We start from the raw sequence: 21,361 nt of genomic DNA, 5'->3' as shown, positions 1-21,361 counted from the left end.
CCCCGGCCGGAGCCGCTGGACTCAGCCCTGCCGCCCCACCCGCAGCGGCCGTGGGCACCTCCTCCCGCCTGCCACTGTCTGCCACCACACACGGAGCTGCCGGTGGCGCTTAGGAGGGCACCGGCCCTGGGATCTTGCCTCAGAGGACCCGGACGTCGGGCGAGGGCGCCAGGGCTGCGCTCTGAGCCTGACTGTTGAAGTTTGTGTCTTCCATGTGGAAACGGGCGTCCTTATTCACAGCCAGTGACAGCTGACTCCTCTCATCCCAGCTCCTGTCTCAGCTGGGTGTGGGGTGGGACAGCGGAGTGGGGTCAGGCACCCCTTCTACTTATAGGCAACCCCCCCACCTCACCCCGATTTCCTGCCAGGGAGGGTTTCCAAAGAGGAAGACGTCACAGTTCAGGGTACAGTAGGAGGGGTGGATGTGGACAAAGAGTTGCAGTTATTTTTTTTGCGTGTGTGTAATTTTTCTTTTTTTATTGAGGTATGGTTGCTTTACAGCGTTTCAGGTATATAGCAAAGTGATTTAGTTATATATTCTTTTTCAGGTTCATTTCCATTATAGGTTATTACAAGATACTGGACATTGTTCCCCTGTACCATACAGTGTGTGCTCAGTTGGTCAGTCGTGTCCGTCTCTTTGCGACCCTACGGACTGTAGGCTGCCAGGCTCCACTGTCCATGGGATTTCCCAGGCAAGAATACTGGAGTGGATTGCCATTCCCTTTTCCAGGGGGTCCTTTTTAATTCCTTTTATATTATAGCGGTGTGGATCTGTTCACCCCAGACTTATCCCTCCCCCGCTTTCTCCTGTGGTAACCATGCGGAGACCTGCGTTTTTGAAAAGGAGAAACAGGCGGTGTTAAAGAGGGCCGGAGCGGCTGTGCTTGATCAGCGTGCCGCCTTCCTGGGTGGCCACTTCTTTTCTGGATGCAGTGGCAGGCAGGAGGAGAGGCAGCAGCCCCAGCTGGCAGTTCTGTCCAGATCGAAGGTTGCCTAGTTGACCACAGGGCTCCCGTTTCCCATGTAGTTGTTCAGGGGCAGGGGCACAGCAGTTCTTGTCCTGTGCATTCTCAGCAAGTTGAGACCAGCCTCATCCAGGGCAGCTGTGTGTGGCCAACGCCGCCCCCCCCAACACACACACACACACACACACACGCACGCACGCACGCACGCACGCACGCACGCAGTGCACAGCACCTGACTAGGCTGAGTGCACAATGAGAGATCCAGTGGTCCTGGCTTGAGCTGCCCCCTGCTCCGCCTTGGGTGGCCCCTCGGCCCCCTCAGAATCAGAAAGCATTCTCTGTAAACCGCAGAACCTAGCATCCTGTGGAATGAATGATAGAAATGGTCTCCCTGAACCATCACCCCCAAAAGAGACAGTCTCTAACTTCCAAACAAAATTCTGGAAAACTGAGGTGTGAGGACATTTGGGGTCTTCCTTTGTGATGTTTCAGGGCGTTACAGTTCACGCCTACTCTTGTCACCTCTCCTGGCTCTGCTGGGTTGGGTTCCCAGAGCCCCAGATGTCTCCACTAAAATCCAAACCAGGGCTGAGATGGATCCTCCCCACCATTCATCTTCTGATGTCACCAGCTGGGCATGATCGAGGGAGGCCAGCCTCGCCAAGCCAAGCAGAGCCCTGGGACCCTGTTTCATGATCTCCGGGGCACAGATGTCCCTGATCAATTCTCCTGTGAGACCTGTTATCTGCTTGGCTCCCTGCCTCTGCTCTGGGGTTTCTTGCTGGTGGACCACAGGGTCTTCTCGCCCGTCCTCCTCCTCTGTTCCTTGATGCCCCTACATGTGAGCCCTTCCAGCGAGACCGACAGTCCACAGCAGTCCCTCCCTCCCTGAGAAGGACCCTCAGCAAAATCTTTGCCTCCTTTTTCACTCTCGCGGTTTCGCAGTGTGACTCTGGTTAGGCAACACCGTTGAGGACCGCGGCCTCCATCCTCTCCCTCCCTGTCCAGGAAGAGGCTGGTTTCCCAGCTTGGAGAGTGGGCAAGGATCTGGGCTTCCAGAGAAATCTGCCCTGTCCTCAGGGCCGTGGCTGAAGGCATCTCTCCTCTGTAGATGAGCGATGCCAGAGGGACTGGGACAAGACCGGGGACTCCTCCCTTCCTAGGGAGGTTCCAACAGGCAGTCAGCTGGCCCGAGAATTTTGTCTTGCCCCAGACCAAGTAGATGGCTTTCAAACTGGTGAGATTGTTGGAAAACCAGGGCTGGATGGCATAGATACTTCTAGGGAAACGAAAGTGTCATTGAGGTCACTTGGGGGCCAGTTGGCCCTGGCTCTTTCTTGGCCCATCTGCCCCTTCGTCTTTGCTCTTGACTTTCTCAGATAGTGGTTCCAACTGTGCTTTGCAGCGTCACACCCTCCAGATGACACTCATGGCAGATAAGGATTATGAGCTGCCCATCCTTCTTCTGGAGGGTGCTGCCTGGGGTTCCGAGCCCCTCCCAGCCCTTTCTCGCCCTCAAGAAATCATGTTGGGACACATGTGGGTGGGGCCAACGGTCGCAAACTCGCTGCCAGTGTATTCTCAAAAAGTAACAGCAAGGAAGTAGCAAGTGTCCGCGATCTGTGATCCTGAGCTGTGGACAGTTGGTGGCACGCCTCAGGCTGATCGATCCCCCATTACTCGAGAGATTCTTTGTCCCTCTTTCAGTTGGCTGTTTGGTGCCTTCAGAGGAGCCCTGCCTGCCTGCCTGTCTCCCGATGATTCTCCTGCTTCCTGTCCCTGCTTCTGGTGGAGGCTGGGGAGCCTCTGATCTCTCTGAGCCCCGGGCCCCTCCCTCTGTCCAGATGAGAAGAGGGTGGAGGTCAGCGCCCGCCCCGGGGGTAGCCCCATCTTGGGTCATGATGTTCCAGTGGGCTAGTGGGTATGGCACGGCGATGGTGGTGGGGGGAACACTCTTGCAAGTAGACACCCCCCCCCAGCCCCCAGGCAACAAGTTAGAACAGGGTGCTCCCTGTGCCACACCGAGGGGCTCACCTGTAGCTCAGGAGCCTGCTCCAGGAGGGAGAGACAAGAAGGGAGGCCCAGAGCACAGGCTCCCAGCAGGGGTGGGGGTGGAGGGGCACCTCAGTGGCCAGGCTTCTTGGATGGCTTCAGGGGCACTGGAGACAGGCACTTCGGAGAGTGGTTACAGGCAGAAGGAGGGACAGCTGACTGCGCTGTTCCCCTCCTGGTGGGGTGTTACAGCAAGACTGAGGGTGAGCTCTGTGGCCAGGCAGAGCTGTCCCCGAGGGGGTGGCGACTCCGCCAGGCCGCCTGCTGTACTCCTCAGATGTCTCCGCGGCTCCTTGTCCCGCTCCGTCCTCTGCCTGTGCCTGGGGGCAGCCCTGGCTTTGGGTTCCCTCGGGCACTCGGCAGGCTTTGAGCCTCGGTGGTAGGGGAAGGGGCCGCCCTGCCCTGGGCTCCTCCAGTTGTCCCAGTTCCAGGTTCAAAGTCACAGGGCTTTCAGCCGGCAGCAGCCTGGGGGCGGGGCCTCGAAGCTCTGAAGCTTCTCCCCCGGGACCTCTGTCCTTGCCCGGGAGTGAGTCGGAGGCTCCTGGGCTCAGCTGATGTTCTCCGAGGAGGACTTGGAATGAACCCGAGGCACGGAGGGATGAGGTCAGTGGTTTTGCTCGGCAAGGAGGCCCAAGTCAGTGACAGACCTGTCACAGCTCCCGGGATTCCTGGCCACAGTCCCCGGCTCCGCCTCCTCCCCTCCCGTCCGTCCTCAGAGCGGGGCCTCGAGTTTCTTTCCTTAGTGTCTCCTCCTGTCCCAGCGGGGGTTTCTTTCCTGAGTGTCTCCTCCTGTCCCAGTGGGACGCCCAAGAGGTTCTCCCCCTGCGGGTGGCTTTCGTATACTGATTGATTTCATTGATTCCTTACCCTGCACTCTGTGAGGTGTCTGAGCAACTAAAACCCAGAATTGCCACTGGGAGCAGGCTGAGAGCGCTGTGGATTTGAACGTGCCCCTCCGCTGCCCCTCTGTACTTGGAGGCCCATTCTGTCCACTGAGCCACACTGCCATGTGGGCTGGGATGCCAGGAGGGGGCTTCAGAGAGCTGTGTGGTCAGCAGCCCAGCTCCCAGCACCCCGTGGGCAGCCACATCTATGGTTTAGACAGGATGACTCCACGGGCTGCTTAAATGTCTCCTGAGCCCTCAGCACGAGCACGTGCAGAAGGGCGCTTTGACACCTCAGTTTTTAATCTCATGGTCCATCGGCATCGGACTCTGGAAGAGTAGCCTTTTCTAGCAGTTTAATTTATATGTTGGTCGCACAGGGTCTTCACTGCTGTGTGCACAGGCTTTCTCTTGTTGCGCGAGTGGGGACAGCTCTTGGTTGCGGTGTGTGGGCTTCTTGTGGCAGTGGCGTCTCTTGTTGCGGAGCACGGGCTCTGGGCACATGGGCTTCAGTAGTTGCAGCACGTGGGCTCAGTAATCGTGGCATGAGGGCTGAGTTGCTCCGAGGCACGTGGAATCTTCTCGGCCCAGGGATTGAACCCATGTCCTCTGCATCGGCAGGCAGATTCCTATCCACTGTACAGTGGCCCTTTAATTCAAGGCAGTGGTCTCAGTTTCTGCTCCTGAGTCAGTTTGATCCTGAGAAGGTGTTCTGGGTTTACCCCCAGCTGGCTCCTGTATCCCGGGCCTCCACGTGCCCCCTGGGGGTATGGACATCCCTGTGGGTGGTGGCGGTGGGGGTATATGTTCAGTATTGTGAATAAAGGCACACGGATGGGGAGATGGAAGAGGGGCCCAGTTTGGCTGCAGAGGCAGGTGGCGGTGAGCAGGCCGAGGAGGAGGTAAAGGCTGATTGGGACTGTATTCTAAGAGGCTCAAGGCCAGAATGCCAGCCCTGGGGGTTCCGATCTCACCCTGCAGGCAGAGAGGGTCATCAGTGGCTGGGCACCGTGAGTCCCCCTTGCTTGACAGACACTTAGTTACCACCCGAGAGGCTCACGAAGGGCCATGTGCTGTGGATCTGCGGAGCAGAAAGGAGGTTCCTGCCCTCAGAGGGCGAGCTGTCTAGTGGATGCATACGCAAGGGTGGGATTATCAAGAAGTTCACATGCTGGCCTCTTCTGCAAGGGTTAGAGTCGGGGAATGCAGGGCAGGGGGCTGCTGGTGAGTTCGAGAAAGGGCTGAGCATGGATTTGGTTGCCAGTCTTAAATGATTGGCTTCCTGTGATAAAAAGAAAGGGAGGCAAGTAAAGGGAAGAGGGGGGCTTCCCTAGTGGTCCAGTGGTTAAGAATCTGCCTTCCAATGCAGGAGGCGTGGGTTCGATCCCTGGTCAGGGAACTACAATCCTACATGCCCTGAGTTGCAGCCAAAAAGTGGGGGGGGTGGGGAAAAGGGGAGAGGCCCAATGAAGGAAGAACTGATGGTACTTGGTAGTGACATGTGGGGAGTTGGGAAAGGACCTGCAGGCTATCACAGGTGCTACAGGAGAACAGGGAAAGGCTGGGAAGTGGCCCAGCTTCCAGAGATGGGGAAGCAGGGACCTGTGCTGGGGGCCTCCGTGAGCCGTGTTTGTCAGTCAGAACTTGACTGGCCTAGAGTGGGTAACTAGTGCTACGAAATCCACAAACATCGGGAAAAGACTGCAGCTCGTTCCTGGAACACAGGCAAACTTTTGAACTTTCCGTTTGGGTCTCTGTAGGGCGGATGACTCACTGCAGAGCCCCTCCTAACCTCTGTTGATGATCAGCAGGGGTGGGAGGCCCCTGGAGCCGCCCTGCTCTGCAGCAGCCCGACTTGCCTTGAAGAGCCCAGATTGCAGGGGTGGATGGCCTGGCTGTGAAATAGCTGAGAAAAACCCTGGCCTCTGAGCTTCCAAGGTCCGAGGCTGTCTGTCTCACTAGTTGTATGTAAATCCGCATGTCACCCTTTGAAGAAATCACGGGGTGGGCCTGGAGTCGGACCCTAGATGTGACTTTAGAAAGGTCCAGAGTCCCCGGGGCACCTGAGGAGGTGGATGAAATCTGACCAATGAAATGTGTCCACGGGGTTGGGCCCCTCTGGGGGAGGGCGGGGCCAGCTGGTGCTGGACCCAGAGATGAGTTATTTACAACAGAAACGAGACTTGGCCGTCCAGGCAGCCTGGACCTGCTGCTGTGCCCGTTGTGGGTGGTGGAGATGTGCAGTGTGTACCTGGGCGGCCTTGCCACCTGTTGCTACTCAGCCTGCTGGAGCCCCCTCAGATGGGGAAGCATGGTGGCCCCCCCAGGGCCGGGTCCCTGGGGGGTGCCCTGCTTGGGTGCCTGGTGCAGACGGGGCCTGGCTCGGTTGGCTTCTGCCTGGAGCTTGGGGTGGCCCCTGGATTTGCCTTTGCGCCTTTATTCTCTCGTGTCTCTGATTACCTGTGCTCGGTGACCTTGGGCGCCACCCAGGCACCCAGCCGAGAGTCGGCCTGCCTGCTGGCGCACTCTCGTTATATCAGTCCCTGCAAGGAAGGGCAGGCGGGAAACTGTTCTCCGAGGCAGGTGGAAAGCCCAGGGAAGAGCGGCCTTCTCCACAGGGCCGCCGCCCACCTCTCGGGGCAGCAGTCTGGAAGACTCTGGCCTACGCCCAGGGTTTCCTGTGTGTCACCCCCAGCCCACACTTCCTGCAGGGCCCAGAGGAAAATGGCAGTTCCTGTTGAGTGAGGCATGAGTCAGCGGAGGGGAGCGGTGGCTGAGTCTTCATAACCTCCAGGCACAGCTATTAAATATTTAAATGACACTCCAGTATTGATCATTTCTCCTCCTGGCCCCTTAGGGAGCACAGTTTCCCTGTCTGGGATTCAGATAATAGCAGTATCTTGGATTTAGACAAACTCTGAAGAACTCCAGGAAAGTTCTCTATAAATCTCACCCGAGATTATATTGTCTCCTCCTCCTCGGAGCTTGCAATCTGGCGTGGGAGCCAATTGGGTCTGCTTATTTTAGGCCGACTCAGTGACGGGTACCTGGCAGGCTGGGTCCACTGCTTTCTCTGGCTCACGGCTTCTTCTCCATCTTCTTCCTCCTCACTGTCCCGCTGTCTTTCAACCCTTCATGCTAGCTGCTGGGGATAGGGCACCCAGAGCTTAATTTCTTGGAGAGGAGGCCGTTGGTTGACAAGAACCCAGAACCCAGATCGGCAGGAGAAGGCGCCTCTGAGAGACCAAGTTCCTAGTCAGGTCCTAGCCCAGGCTTGCCGGGGCTGGGCGGTACAGAGCGGACCTGGCTGAAATGGTCGGACTGGCCCTTCCTAGTCTCAGATCTGCCTGTCCTCCCAGGACAGTTATCAGGATAAATATACCCAGCTCCCCATTCCTGGGGAGTTACTCAGCGAGCAAAAGTGCCCCGCTGCTGTGGATTAGATTACCTCTGCCCCTACTGCTCATGTGCTTGGGGCTGGGGGAGGGGAGACCCGCCCTCCTGCGGCTAGCCTTCCTAATCTGGAAGTCTCAGCAGAGGGGGCCGAGAGACCATCCCCATGGAGGGGAGCCGGCCCTGCTGTTAATGCGGCCCCTTCCTTAGGCAGGGCTGAGCCCTGCTCCCTGCTTGCATCCTGAGCTCGGGCAGCTTCTCCTCGGACCCTCGAGGTGACCAAGGCTGCCCCAGTGGTCAGCAGGGGTGGAAACCTCTCGCCCGGCGTTCTGAGCCCAGCAGGGTGGGCAGGCGGGAAGGCCGGGCCTCTCCAGGTCCAGAGGGGAAGGGACTTGCTGTCTGTGTGAGAGGCTGGGTCTCACCATAAATGGCGGGGAGGGACGGCTGGCCCTGGGCCACTGGGACAGCCTGTACCGGAGCTCTCGGGGCAGGATCCGCTCTACCCTCCCTCGGCTTCTCAGCTCCTAAGGAGATACCTGCCTGGGCCATGGAAGCTGAGTTAAAGTGGCCTGCAGAAAGAAGGTGGGTGAGCCCAGTCTTGGAAAGATCTTGTTCCTGTTGTGGGCCCCTCCTCGGCCAGGCCTTGAGAATACAAGGCACGTCGAGGTGGGGTCTTTCTGGTGGCCAAAGGACCCCACCTCTTTTAAGTTGGCCTAGCGTTGGTGGGTGGGGCCTAGCTAGGGGGTGGCCTGTGAACTCTGGGATGCGATGATGCCCCCATGAACCTGCCCCAATATGAAGACCCGCTGGGGTGGCTTCTCCTGTCGCGACTTTGTTTTCCACCCCCTGAACGGTGCCCCTCACTGCTGATCTGAGATTGCAGCATCCTTTGCCTTTAGGAGTGGGCCAGGGTGGGGAAGCGCTTTTCTCCTTCTCATCCAGGCCTAACCATCCCTGTGGGCAGGAGCTCATTTACTGAGAGAGTGTGTGTGTGTGTGTCCGTCCGCCCGCCCATCCCAGAGACTGTGCTAAAGCGGGCACTTTATATCCACTCTGTCCTGTAGTCCTTATTCCTGTGAATCAGACGGTGAAACTCCCATTGGACAGACAAGAAAACTGAGGCACAGGAGCAGTTAAGCAGCTTGGCCTGGCCGAGCAACTCGGCCATGCAGCAGAGTCTGTGTGACTCAGAACCATCCCACCGTGTGAATTCAAACACCTAGAGTCCTCAGAGCCTAGGATGCGGGGAATGACATTGTGCTGGGCTCCCCCCACCCTGCCCCCACCTTGAGGGATCACGGCTGGCCTTTTATCTCACTCTCTCTGGCGTCTGGCCAGCTCTAGGCCTCTGATCTTGATAGTCGTTATCGCATTCTAAGAAGTGGCCAAGCTTGGGTAGGAGGAAGGCAGGCTTTCGAAAGAGGCCTGGCTTGTCTTTAGACTCCAGTTGGGGGTGGAGCTGGTTAATGGCTTTTCTTTAACTTCTTATTGGGTCAGCTCAGGCCCCAGGAGCTGCAGCCTGGGGGAGAGATCCCCTATGTTGGGGGCGTCAGGGGGTCCTCCCATCCCGGAGTCCCCCTCCCGTCATCCCCACGTGTCTGAGCTGGTTTGGGAATGTGAGTGGCCCTGGAATGCAGGCAGACCGGCCCCTGGGTCTCCTCCCTCCCAGGGCAGAGAGCCTGGACACCTGAGTGTTAACCCCCTCAGGGCGGCAGACCCAGGGGCTCCCACTCTGTCCTGAGGATTGTGCTCAGCGGGTGGTTACTGCAGCCAGCTGGGAGAGGGGCCTGTCACCTTGGCCTGGCCCTGGTGCGCTGTGCCCACCAGATACCTCCCTACACCTGGGCAGCTCTCAGCCGAAGCCACCACCTCTCTGAGCTGCTTAGGTGCAGCCACCGGGCCCTGGAAGCCAGGGCTTGTGCCTGTCTCTCTCGGGTTCCCGCGGGCTCTTGCGGCACTTTTGAGTCTCGCCTTCAAGTGATATATGTGCTTGCAGGCTTGGCACCCGGGCCCGTTGTGCTCTTCCTTGCAGCCTGCTCCGTCCTGAAAGCTCAGTTAGGCCTTTCTGGCACTGAAACTTTGCCGGTGTTCCTGTGGCCGGCCAGGGGCGCCCGGGTCTTCCTCTGGCTCTAAAATTCCGTGATTGCAGCGCGGTTACCTTCGGTTACTCCCGGCCGTGGAGAGCCGACGGGCGACTAGCGCCCCCTGGCGGGCAGTGGGGGACAGTGCACACCCCTCCCAGCCAGGGCGCCGCTGGCTGGCCTTTGCCTCTGGTGGGCTGGAGACTTAGCGTTAACACCCTCCACCCACAGTGTCAAAAGGAGAGACTCAGAGACCCTGTACACATGTACCCAGAGACCCTCTCCTTGGATGGAAGTGCCAGAGCCTGAATCAGCTGGTCCTCGAGGCAAAGCGTCTGCAGAATCTGGGGTGGTTTCCTCCAGAAGGAGACTGGAAAGCCCCCGAGAGATCTCCTTCCCCAGGGTGACCAGGGCCCTCCTGGTGGCTCTGACTTGTCCCAGAGTGCTCAGGCCTGGACCCAGAAGCTTAGTGGAGTTTGAGGCCTTCCTCAGCTTGAACTGCTTCAGATGCCGCCTCTGTGTGGATGAAAGGCAGCCTGCAAACGTGGGAGGGTGTCTTCTCAGACACCCTCTCCGGGGCATATGCTAAGCAATCTCTGAGCCTGCCCCTAGGGGATCCAGAGCTGGCACCAGGCAGTAACTCTAGCTGAAAACTGGGGACCCCCCAGCCCAGACACCTTGGGCCGCTGCCTGCAGGCGGACTCCCTTGTTCCGTCCTCCACCTGCCTCCTCTGTTTATTCAGGCAAGAGAGGAGTTTGCTGAGCCTGCAAGAAGACTTTGGCCCGGCACCCTTGTGCAGCCTCTGGGGAGATAGCAGCCCCAGGAACGCAAAGTAGAGGCCAGAGAGTACCCCCCACGCCTTCTGTGTTCCCCTATCTTCCTTGAGGCACCTGTGGGGGGTTTGGTGGAATTGGCAGCCACACGGGTCCCATCCCTCCCTCAGACAGGAGTTTCGACAACGACGGGGCTCTTCTCTCTGACATCCAGACGTTTCACTTTGAGTGTTACTTTATTACTTTGCTCTTCTCTCTTCAAGGTCACCCTTTTCTTGTCCTGCCCAGATCCTACCCAGAGAGGACTTAGAAGGAGGAGTCAGCACTTGGCACCCTCACCTGGCTTCCTTGGAGGAAAATCTTTTTTTTTCTCCTGTATTTCTGAAGCAGATGACATGTGATGTTTGCAGCCCCCTCCCATGTCCTGTATCATCTGCTCTCCCATGTAAACCTCGCACCAGTGCCGTCAGGTGGGGGCCAGGTGATCTGCCCTATGGCCATGGGTAGGGTAGACAGAGGCGCTGGGACTGAGCTCAGGTCTGGCTTGACTCCACAACCTGTGCTGTTCCGTCTCGATCCCCCAGGACTGTGCCTTCCGGCCCACAGATGTAGCTGTGTTGAAAAGAGTCTGTTTAAATCATAAACCAATCAGCCAGACTTGGAGTCAGCTCATGAACAAGGCGGGGGACGGCGTTTGGTGCAGGGGCGGCAGTGTCCCTAGCTCAGAAGCTTTGACAGGGAAGGTTCACCATCTGTCTTTGATTGAGTGGAGCCCAAGAGACCGCGTTCAGGTCCGAGTGGCGTCCCTTCGGTCAGCTCAGATGGCGCAGGCATGTGCCTCTACCTCTCTGAGCCTCAGTTTTGCCACCCGCGCTAGTGGTGTTGTGAGGAGCAAAAGTGGTGACCCAGGTGGCACTCCTAGCATGCAGCGGGCCTTCAAGCATGGCAGCTGCTCCCGTTACCCTTACTGGACTTGCACTTGTTGTCAGCTCTAGGGGGCTGGCTCTGTCCGTGGTGGAGAAGGAGGGATCCGCCCCCCCCTGCCGGCTTGGGCACAGAGGAAGCCAGGATGCCTTATGGAGCCAAGGCAGCAGGTGTGGCCGTGGAGAGGCCACTGGGATTGGCCCTGGAGGCTAGTTCCTTTTCCTCTGTTACCTAGACACACGCTGACTCCCTCTAGTTCCGGTTTGCTACAGACAGGAAGTCAGACGTCTTCCAAAGGACCTGGAGGGGGAGGGGGACCTGCAGGACCTGACCTTCCTTGGAACAAGCTTCTGATCAGCAGGGCTAGGAGCCTGGGGTAGGTGGGGCCAGGCCAGCCTTGGGTGTCAGAGATCAGGGCAGGCAGCTGGGAGGCGGTGTGGGCCCGCAGACTGGGGCCCTGGGTGTGGCCCTTGATTCCTTCTCACTGCCTCTGAGCAGGGGTAGGGTTTGGACACTGGGTCACCAGGAAGGACCAGACTGGCAGCCCTGGAGCTTGGGCCCTGTCATTCAGGAAGCTGTGCCATTGAAACCCGGCATCATCTTGTGATCACCGCAGCCTCTTGCAGGGCAGAGTTTTGGGTTTTTTGGGGGGCCTCCGAGGAGTCGTTCCTGTGACGCACTGGACTTTGGTATGGCGGCGGTGGGCGGGGAGCAGTCCTATCACCTCTTGAAGTCAGTTTCCCATCTGTAAAGGGAGGGTGGGAATTCCAGCCTCATTAGAAGGGTTAATGGAGACCATGGATACAGTGTGCCCAGCACTGGGCCCATTACTAGTAAAGGGCTGTGAGCCAGCCATTGCTTTCTGAGGATGGTTATCACCAGGCCCCGACCCCAATGGGTCAGCACTGGGGTGAGAGTGAGCTGGTTGGTGAGCACAGAGCAGGGCATGAGTGAGGGCATGGCATGTCGGCCGGGCTAGGGCAGCTGAGGGTCTCAGGAGGGGAGGATCAGCAGTTCCTGCCCCCACCCCCTCCCCCAGCTGTACCCTTCTTGTCTGAGGACTGGGGAGATGCAGAGCCCCCCCTGTTGGTTGCCCGGTGCCTGGGTAATGGAAGCTCGCACTCAAGGCCGATCCGGCTCCCTAGCTGCTGTTAAAAGCAGAGTAGTGGGGCCCTGGAGCCTCTGGGGCCAGGCTGCCTGCCAGGCTTCTGCAGAAACAGCCTACAGAGCAGTCCAGCCTGCCCCTCTCTGCCGAGGGGGTAGGGAGCAGCATGCCAGCCTTGTCCCGGCCCCCACCTCCCCAGTAGCCCTGAGACTAGGGAGGAGCTTGGAGCCTGATGGGCTTCTACCTGGTCAGGAAGGCAGGTACCACCCCTCCAGGCTGCGGGCTGAGCTGGCTTAAGCTCCTGGGGGGGACCTGGCCCCTCCCCGTGACGTGGGGCCCCTCCCGCCTGGTCTGTCTGCCTTGCCCTGCGGAGTCAGGCAGGCATTTCTGACTCCCGGCCAGCCAGCCGCACAGTCCTGTCGGGGAGGGAGCGCCGGTGCCTGGCTCCCAGAGGTAGGAGAGCCCCGGGGGGGCGGCCCCAGAGCCCCCAGAGCACCTCCTCCTTGGCCGGGAGCTGAGCTCTGGGCGCACACCTGGCCAGGCTGGTCCGGGCTGGCACCTTTCTGCCCCAGGGCCGGTCTTTTCTCCCATGGGTGGGGCTGGTGCTCAGAAGTTGCTCATCAACTCTCAGGTGCAGGCCTGAAGGGTGCCGGCCCTGGAGGCTGAGTTCCCAGGACCCCTCTCCCTCACCCATTCCCCGCCCACTCTCTGCAGACGCCCTGCTGGCGGACCTGGAGTCCACGACCTCCCACATCTCCAAGCGGCCTGTGTTCTTGTCTGAGGAGACCCCCTACTCCTACCCGACTGGGAACCACACGTACCAGGAGATCGCCGTGCCCCCCGTCCCACCGCCCCCATCCAGCGAGGCCCTCAATGGCTCAGTCCTTGACCCCTTAGACCCCTGGCCACCCAGCACCTCCCGATTCACCCACCAGCAGGTAAGGTGGGGGATGGGGAGGACTCAGAAGTCAGCTTTGGGGCCAGTGGAGCGGGTCTGGCAGGGGCTTGGGGAGCCCAGGAAGTTGGGGGGGAGGCGCGGCAGAGGCAGGAAGCGTCTGGCCCTCCCCACCGGATGCCACGTGAAGGGACAGTGACCAAGCGTTAATCACCTGTCTCCTGGCCAGAGTGTGGAAACTCCCTGGTGAGGCTGGCCGTGAGCGGGAGGCCCCCGGGGGTGATGCGGGCTGTTCCTTCTCCACCCACCCCCGCCCCTCGGGGAGGCCCTGAGCACCGTCCTCCCCACAGCCTCAGTCCTCATCCCCCGTGTACGGCTCCAGTGCCAAGACTTCCAGTGCCTCCAACCCCCAGGACGGCGGCGGGCCCCCGTGTCCCCGAGCCGGCGAGGAAGACCACGTGTACAGGTGCCAGCCCCTCCCCTGACCCGGGGATCCCACACATGCTGGGCTGAGTCAGCCGAGGCTGCGCCAGGGCGCTGGAGGGGGGCGGGGGTTCCTCCTTGGGTCCTCGGGTTACTGCGGAAGGCCCGGTGTGGCCTTATCTGCCATCCCCATGCAGCCACTGGGCTGGGTGTCACACCGCCCTGCATGGAGGAAGGTTCAGGAACTGAAGCAACACTTCCTTTCTCCTCTCCTCTCGCCACATCCCTTCCCCACACTTTGTCCTTGGCTGCTGGAGACGTCGGATTCTCACCCCACCCCCCCGCCCCCTCCTGGTTCTCCTGGAGGATTTGAGGAGCTTTTCTCACCACAGCCTTCCCTTTGCTTCTTGAAGCTTCCCCAACAAGCAGAAGTCAGCTGAGCCTTCGCCCACCGTCATGAGCTCCTCCTTGGGCAGCAACCTCTCCGAGCTCGACCGCCTGCTGCTGGAGCTGAATGCCGTGCAGCATAACCCCCCAGGCTTCCCCGCAGGTAGGACTGGGCCAGGGGTCCCCCACTCCGCCCCTGCTCCAACCCCTTCTGCTGGTCTTGGGTCCCTGCGGGGCTCAGGGCTGAGCGGCTCTTCTCTTTCCTTCTCCCAAGATGAGGCCAACTCCAGCCCACCACTGCCGGGGGCTCTGAGCACCCACTATGGTATCCCAGAGAATAACAGCCTGCTAGGGGGCAAAGCTGGAGCGCTGACCAAAGAGAAGCCCAAACGGAACGGTGGCCGGGGCCTGGAGGACTTGCGGCCCAGCGTGGAGAACCTCTTGGATGAGCTGGAGAGCTCCGTGCCCAGCCCCGTGTGAGTCTCCAGGGGGCCCTCCCAGGCCGGGGAGGGTCTCAGTCTCGCTCAGCCCATCCTGTGCTCATCCCTGGTGTCACCCTGAAGTTCCTGCTGTTTGCCGGGCCCTGCACCAGGCCCTGGGGGACGGCAGTGAGCCACCATCCCTCACGGAGGACAGACGCTGGGTGCACCAAGGGCACCCCAGCCCAGCGGCCGTCAGTGCAGGCTTTTTATTTGTTTCCAGCTACACATGTGGCTTGTGGGATCTTAGTTCCCCGACCAGGGCTGGACCCCGTGGCCCCTGAAGTGGACCCCCAGGGAAGTCCCCCAGTGTAGGCTTCAGAGCCACGCAGTCGGGGCCACATCTTAGCTCTGCACTTAGGGAGTGTCGTCTTTCAAGCCTTCGTTTTCCCATCTGTAGAAGGGAATAAGGGGAAGTGAGGTCGTGGGGATGAGACCACCCACCTCAGTGGGCTGAGACCTGATAAGACCCTTAGAACACGTTACCGAGTCCACATGGTAAGCGCCTCCCCAGGGTCAGCTCTTCTCTGTTTTTCTGCATGGCTGCAGCAGCCTTGCGTGTGCGTCTAGTGTCGTGGAGGCCACACAGGATGCCGGGGCTTGTTGCACAGGCAGGCTTGGGCTTGGGCTTGGGCTTCTGGGAAAGGTGCCATGTGAGCTGCCTTCTCCTCTCCCCCGTAAGCTCCGCTTGGCGCTCCGTCCCCCTGGCCAACAGCAGTGCCCCCCCACCCACCAGCAACATGTCCCCAGGAGAGACTGGGAGCTGGTGGGCTTCCCCGGGGTTGGGTGGCAGCTGGGTCCCAGTGTCGGAGCCGAAGTGTTGACCCTCCCCTGGGGAGGGGAGGGCCGGGCCATGCTGGGGGCGCTCAGGCTGGCCCCAGGGGTCCCTGCTGATGCCTCCTTGCCTGCCCGCAGCCCCACCATCACTGTGAACCAGGGAGAGATGAGCAGTCCCCAGCGAGTCACCTCCAGTCAGCAGCAGACGCGCATCTCAGCCTCCTCCGCCACCAGGGAGCTGGACGAGTTGATGGCCTCGCTGTCGGATTTTAAGGTGCCCTGAGGTCCCCCCACCCCTGCTCTTTCCCCTGCCCTGCCTGCTCAGAAGCCCCCAGTTTTCCCCTCCCATACCCCAGTGTGAGTGGCTGGGACTTGGCCACTCAGGGTTTGGGTGCCTCGCTCCGAGCCTGGGACACAGGGGCATCCAGCAGCCTGTGAAGGCTGGGGACATGCTCAGCAGGACATTCCTTCCTGCCTGGGTGCTCCCGGCTCCCCACCACCCAGGCAAGGATCAGGAGGCTGGGACAAAGGGCCCAGTGTTGGTGGCTGCTCTTGGCGGGGGAGGGCGGGCTCCGCTGGCGGGTGGGATCCTTCACCCAGAGGTCATTTGTCCCGGAGCCCCGTCTCCCACGCTGGCTGGCGTCCCCAGTGTGTCCTCTTTCTTTTCTGCTTCTGGCTCCTTCGCCGGCCTCCTTCCAGCCTCCATGGACCTCCGAGGCCCACAGGGTCTTGTCTGGGAAACCTCATCTATCAGGCTCTTGGGCACACCTGCCAGAGGTGCCCTGTCCCCTACCCACCACCTGCTTGTGTAGAGGAGGCAGTGCCTCGGTGGGTCCTGATAGTGAGTGAACTCCAGTTCCTGACCGTTACTGACTCCACCCTTCCCATGGTTGGGGGAGCATGGTTAGGGAACTGGAGGAGGGGCACCAGCTCTGGGCCCCAGGGGCACCTCTGAGCCTCTGAGGCTTCACCTGGGGCGGGGCAGTGGCCTGCACGTGTGAACCTCCTGAGTGGCCACAGTCAGGAGCGTGTACACTGGTCTCAGGCGGGAACCGCGCCCCAGCGCCCTTTACACTTTGTCACTTTCAAACCCCCTTGAGATCCCCTTTAGACTCCCTTGAGAAGCTGTGCTGGTTCTCATTGAGCCCCAGGAGCGAGGTTTCGGGGGGATGTAGGAGACCTGGGATCACCAGGGAGAGACAGAGCCGGGAGCTGGCTGCAGCTGCCTGTCTCCTAATCATGTCTGGGCTGACCTCTCCCGGTCCACCCCATTTTAATCTCTTCTCTCTCGTCCCTACTTGGACTAGGAGCCCCACAGGCGTGGGTCAGAGGCTGCTTTCTGCTGCCTGGGTTCTTTTTTTTTTTTTTTTCAAAAAAGACAATCTTTATTTGGCTACGCTGGATCCCAGGTGCAACATGTGGGGTCTTCAGTTGCGGCATGTGGGATCTGGCTCCCCCACCAGGAGTCAGACCCGGGCTCCCTGGATGGGGAATGTAGATGGGAACCGGGGAGGTGGAGCCCAGGAAAACCCTTCTAGGGGCTGAGTCTTCTTCCAGAACCAGTTGTTCTGCTTCAGCTTTGCTGCCATCTTGGTCTGGTCAGCGCAGATGGTCTGGTCAGTGTAGCTGGGGCTGTCAGAGCCCTGAGGCCCGGTCTGCCCCCCAGTGTGTGCCCCTCCTCACCTTTCCCGTCTCTCTCCTCCCCCCTGTCTCTTGTCTTTCTCCTCCTCCAGACCAGCTCCTCCTCTGCTGTGGCCTTGAGCTCCTCGGGGCTGCCGCCCGGCTCAGCTCCATCCTCACACCACAGCCTCTCCCCTCCGCCTCCTGCCGGGTCCTCTGGAGGCCTGCCACCCCCTCGGAAGCCCTCCCCTCAAGGCCACAGCCACACCCTGGGCGTCCTCTGCGCCAAGGACAACGTGGCCCCCGGCCAGCTCGATTTGGCTGGCTTTGGGGTGATGCCTGACACCCCCAACTCAAGGTTTCCCTCCACAGAGGGTTGGCCAGGGCTGCTGAGTGTAGAGAGCCAGGCTCACGTTTGGAGGGACCCACCAGACCTGGTTGGGGAGCTCTGCAGGGTGCCTCCTGGCCACATTCTACCCTACCCTGGGGGCACAGGTCCCCAGGATCCTGGGGCCCCCCAAGCGCCATTGGCCAACGCTTTGCACCCGGAAGAGGCGGTGGCTGCCACTTGGCAGGGGCCGTGGGCTCTGGGGGCGCTCAAGCCTGAGCCCCCGCAGGGAGCTGCTCCCAACTTCCAGGAGGTCACCGAGCCGGCTGTCGTGGCCGTGGACCGTCAGGCCGTCTTCCCCGATACGTGGAGCCTCACGGAGGAACGTGGATGTCAGGAGAGGGCAAGGCCAGAGCCAGGGGCGCCGGAGAGCGGCCGCCACACCCCCGTTGAGGACGAGCAGCTAGGTGGAGAGACGCCCCTGGCAGGTGGCCTGGTCAGGCCAGCCCGGGGACCTGAGACCCCCAGGAGGCCAGAGGGCACCACCGAAGTCACCACCGAGGCCAGGATGGACCGGCCAGAACTCCCATGGGCTGTGGCCGTGGACACGCCCAGCACCACGGAGAGGATTTCCACATCTAGCCAGGCAGGCGCGCACTCGCCCGGCTGCTCGGCGTGGCCCCGCCTGGCTGGCTGCATGCAGCCTCCCTGTCTGCGCATGTCTGCTTGGGCAGCCGGTTACAAGAGGCTGCGGCCTGAGACCCCGACGGCCAGCGCTGGGCAGTGGGCTCTGTGGGGCCAGCGGAGCTCCGTGGCCCCCGGAATCTCCTAGTGACAGCCAGCCTCTTGCTCAGTGAAGGCTTTTTCCTTTAGATGAGCTTCGCCTGACATCCTGATGGGATGTGTGTGGAATGGTTAAAAGCATGGGCTTTGGAACCAGCAAGAAGTGAATGAATACAAACCACGCTTCCAACTCGCGTGCCCCATGTGACCTTGGGCAACCCCCCCGCCACCAGCCTCAGTCTTCTTATCTTTAAAATGAGGGAAAATAGACCCATTTCCCCCAAGGTTGTCCAAAGGATTAAATGAAACAATGCCTGAAAAGTGCTTCGGAAGAACATAGCACGCCGTCCCCAGTGAGCTGTGGCTGACGTCATGTTATTATCTGCTTTTTGCTTGATTGAAATTTTTAGGCCCTTTTCAAAAGCGACAACAAAATGAAACCAAACTGCTAAAAACAAGTAGGTTATAATCCTTCTTATATAAACGAGGGGAAAAAAAACAACTGGTTAAAGGATATACTGGAAGAAAAGACTATTTTTTTTTGTTTCTATTAAGAAACAAAAAAAAGGGAGGAAAAGTCTCAAGCCCGTTCGAGAATGTCCACTTAACGTTCTTTCACATCATTCTTGTAATAACTCCTTAAAGCCATTGAAAAAAAAAAATACCATTACCCCATTTAAAGGATGGAGAAGCTGAGGCCCTGGGAGTTCAGGGTCTTACCCAAGGTCAGGGCCCCCTGCCTCTGCTCTAGCTCTGCTCGGCTCATCTCTGATGGTTGGGTTCTTCTGCTCTCCCCTCCTGGCACCCCCCCCACCCCCACCCCCGAGTGTGGACTGAGCCGCCTCCGCTGACCCCAGAGTGGCCTGTGACAGTGTGCCTCCCCTCTAGATCCGCTCGGTGATCAGGAGGAGCCGGGAGACCGGCCACGCTCACCCCATGTCCCGGGAGCCCTCCCCTCGCCGCCGGCTGGACCCCGCCACCCTAAGCAGAACCCCGTCCCAGGAGCGGCTCATCACCGAGCTGCAGGGTCGGCTGGGCATCCGGCCGGAGGCAGAGGAGGCCACGGGGGCCGCAGGGGCCTCCACTGAGGACTGGCTGACCGAGGGCGTCGTCATCACTGTGCAGCCGCGTGGGAGGCGGGCTGGGGGGCAGCTGGTGGAGAAGGTAGTGAGCAGATGCCCCTGGGCCGGGCCGGGGCGGAAAGGGCCTCTGGTTCTTGCCCAGCCCTGGCCAGAGGGGCAGGTGGGGTGGGGCGGGCGAGGGGGGCCATCCTGCGTCCTCGCGAGGCCGGCCTCACCCCTGATGCCAAGAGTGAGAGGGCCCTGGGAGCCCCCGCCCGCCGAGCTGCCGTCTCCTCCACCGTCTCCGTGCTCACCTCTGTCCCTCTTCTCTCCCTCCCAGGTCGTCTTCCCTCCCGGCTCTCCTATTCCCCTGCGGAGAACCTTCTCTGTTCTGCCTTCTCCTCTTCCTCCTCCCAGCCCTCTGCTCCAGCACCGCAAAGACGCCTCCTCAGCCAGCAGCTCTCCTCCCCTGCCCAGCCCGCCCACCCCCTGCGGCCCCTCCGGGGTCCAGAGCACTGGGACGGGGCCGCAGGGAGTCGGCGTGCAGGGCCCCGCCCCGTGCGTGGCTGCACCCCGCTCCGTGAGGTCCATAGGCTGCCAGACCGATGAGGATCCGCTCTTCCCCCCGATGCAGGCAGGCCTCCTAGGGCCCAGCCCCACCTGTGCCTGTCCTTATGCTCCAGCGGCGTCCCCACTCTGCGCGCGCACGCATGCATGCACGCACGCACGCGCGCACACGCACGCACGCACGCACGCACGCGCGCGCACACACACGCGCACACACGCGCAGCGCTCTGTCTCTCCACCCACAAGGTATCATGTCCGTCCTTGCACTTGGCCCTGTGCCTCCACCCACAAGGCACCTGCGAGGTACCACAGCCCTTCCTTGGCCTTGGCCTTGACCCTGGACCCTCGCTTCACCCGATGTCCATGCTCACTGCCTCCCCTGAGGTGTCAGCCGCCCCTCGGTCCTGCCCCAGGCTCCCTTTGAGGATGCTGTCCTCAGAAGGAAAACCAAGCCTGTGTCCCCTGCAGCCCCACGTCTGGTACCTGGCAAGGCCCCCTGGCTCTCTGACCCATCACCCCGCCCCCTCAGTCCCGTGCCTTTGGTGGGCTTACCTCTCTCTCCCTCTTCATCTCTCCCTGGGCCCCTCGCTCTCGTGGTGGTTTTTCCGTAGACTTTTTCTCCTGATTTTGGTTACTGCCAGTAGGGGGGGAAAAATCCATTCTCTTATCTTATCCTGGAGTCCCTTTTGTGACATGGTCTAGTGACAAGTTTTCTTATTCTTTCTTCTGTAATTAAAAAAAAATAAAAGCAATCCTTCTCGTTTCCTCCCCTAAGATCCAGGACCTGGAACAGAGAGCAGATGGCGAGCTGTGCTGGGCGGCTGGCTGGCCTCTGAACGGCAGGCAGAGTGGCCCCGAAGGGCAGGACATGGGAGGGGTCAGTGCTGAGGCTGGGGCTGCAGGTCCTGCTTGTGGTGTGTTCCGGGGCCCGGTCAGGCCCACTGTGAGCCCCTGGGACCCCCGGATGCGTTGTGGAGACCGTTCCCACCTGAGGGCTTCCAAGGCCCCTGGAGGGGCTACACTTCCGCCCGCCTCAACCTGTCTGTCCAGGAGGGAGAGACGCCCTCGTGCGGCAGCAAGTCCCCGCCCCCAAGGCCCAGGTGTCCTGACCTGCCCTCTTTCCCTGTCTCTGCAGTTTATGGCCCAGGGGAAGACGGGGAGCAGCTCTCCCCCAGGGGGCCCCCCGAAGCCCGGGAGCCAGCTGGACAGCATGCTGGGGAGCCTGCAGTCTGACCTGAACAAACTGGGGGTCGCCACGGTCGCCAAGGGGGTCTGCGGGGCCTGCAAAAAGCCGATCGCGGGGCAGGTGATGAGGAGGGGTGGGGCATTGCCGGGGGGCATGAGAGGCAGGGTGCCCGGCGCAGGGGCAGGGCCGGGTCCTGAACCGCATCCCCCGCCCCTCCGTCAGGTGGTGACGGCCATGGGCAAGACGTGGCACCCCGAGCACTTCGTCTGCACCCACTGCCAGGAGGAGATCGGCTCCCGGAACTTCTTTGAGCGGGATGGACAGCCCTACTGTGAAAAGGACTATCACAACCTCTTCTCTCCGCGCTGCTACTACTGCAATGGGCCCATTCTGGATGTGAGTGCCCAGGTGCAGGGGTGGGGGCCAGGCGAGGCCCAGAGAGGTCACGCGCAGGCCCGAGCGCACACAGCCGGGAAACTGGGATTCACCCTCTAGCCTGAAGCACGGCTGGTCCTAACGCCCATCATGCAGCCATCCCCCACTCCCTTCTGCCGAGGATAGGTGGAGCAGAGTGCGGTCTCCCTCGCTCTTCTGCTGTGAGACTTTAGGGAAATGCCTAGCCTCTCTGGGCCTCCATGTCTACACTTAAAAGATGGGTGGCCCAGTAGAACGTA

General features: G+C 60.5%; 1 protein-coding gene across 16 annotated transcripts in view; it reads left to right on the top strand.

Annotated features, from left to right (window-relative positions):
• Positions 1-21,361, top strand: part of PXN (paxillin) — a 43,226-nt gene that overhangs the window by 18,036 nt on the left and 3,829 nt on the right. For 3 of the 16 annotated variants that reach the window (XM_086348230.1, XM_086348228.1, XM_086348229.1), the window contains exons 2-12: positions 12,896-13,119; positions 13,427-13,542; positions 13,913-14,049; positions 14,161-14,362; positions 15,281-15,416; positions 16,876-17,736; positions 18,762-19,037; positions 19,275-19,568; positions 20,277-20,378; positions 20,637-20,807; positions 20,910-21,083. In XM_086348230.1, coding sequence (XP_086204356.1) covers positions 12,896-13,119; positions 13,427-13,542; positions 13,913-14,049; positions 14,161-14,362; positions 15,281-15,416; positions 16,876-17,736; positions 18,762-19,037; positions 19,275-19,568; positions 20,277-20,378; positions 20,637-20,807; positions 20,910-21,083 — 2,693 coding nt within the window. Of the gene's footprint in view, positions 1-7,384; positions 7,880-11,314; positions 11,766-12,379; positions 12,635-12,895; positions 13,120-13,426; positions 13,543-13,912; positions 14,363-15,280; positions 15,417-16,875; positions 17,737-18,761; positions 19,038-19,274; positions 19,569-20,276; positions 20,379-20,636; positions 20,808-20,909; positions 21,084-21,361 lie in introns of those variants that run through there. The other 13 variants (XM_086348236.1, XM_086348235.1, XM_086348239.1 and 10 more) reach the window with 10 other exon arrangements.

Source organism: Bos grunniens, chromosome 17, assembly GCF_055505025.1.
Source record: "Bos grunniens cultivar Pamir isolate PY7600 chromosome 17, Bosgru_T2T1.0, whole genome shotgun sequence".
Taxonomy (NCBI): Eukaryota; Metazoa; Chordata; class Mammalia; order Artiodactyla; family Bovidae; genus Bos; species Bos grunniens.
The sequence above is the reverse complement of the archived record's forward strand: the minus strand, read 5'-3'. Positions and strand labels throughout refer to the sequence as shown.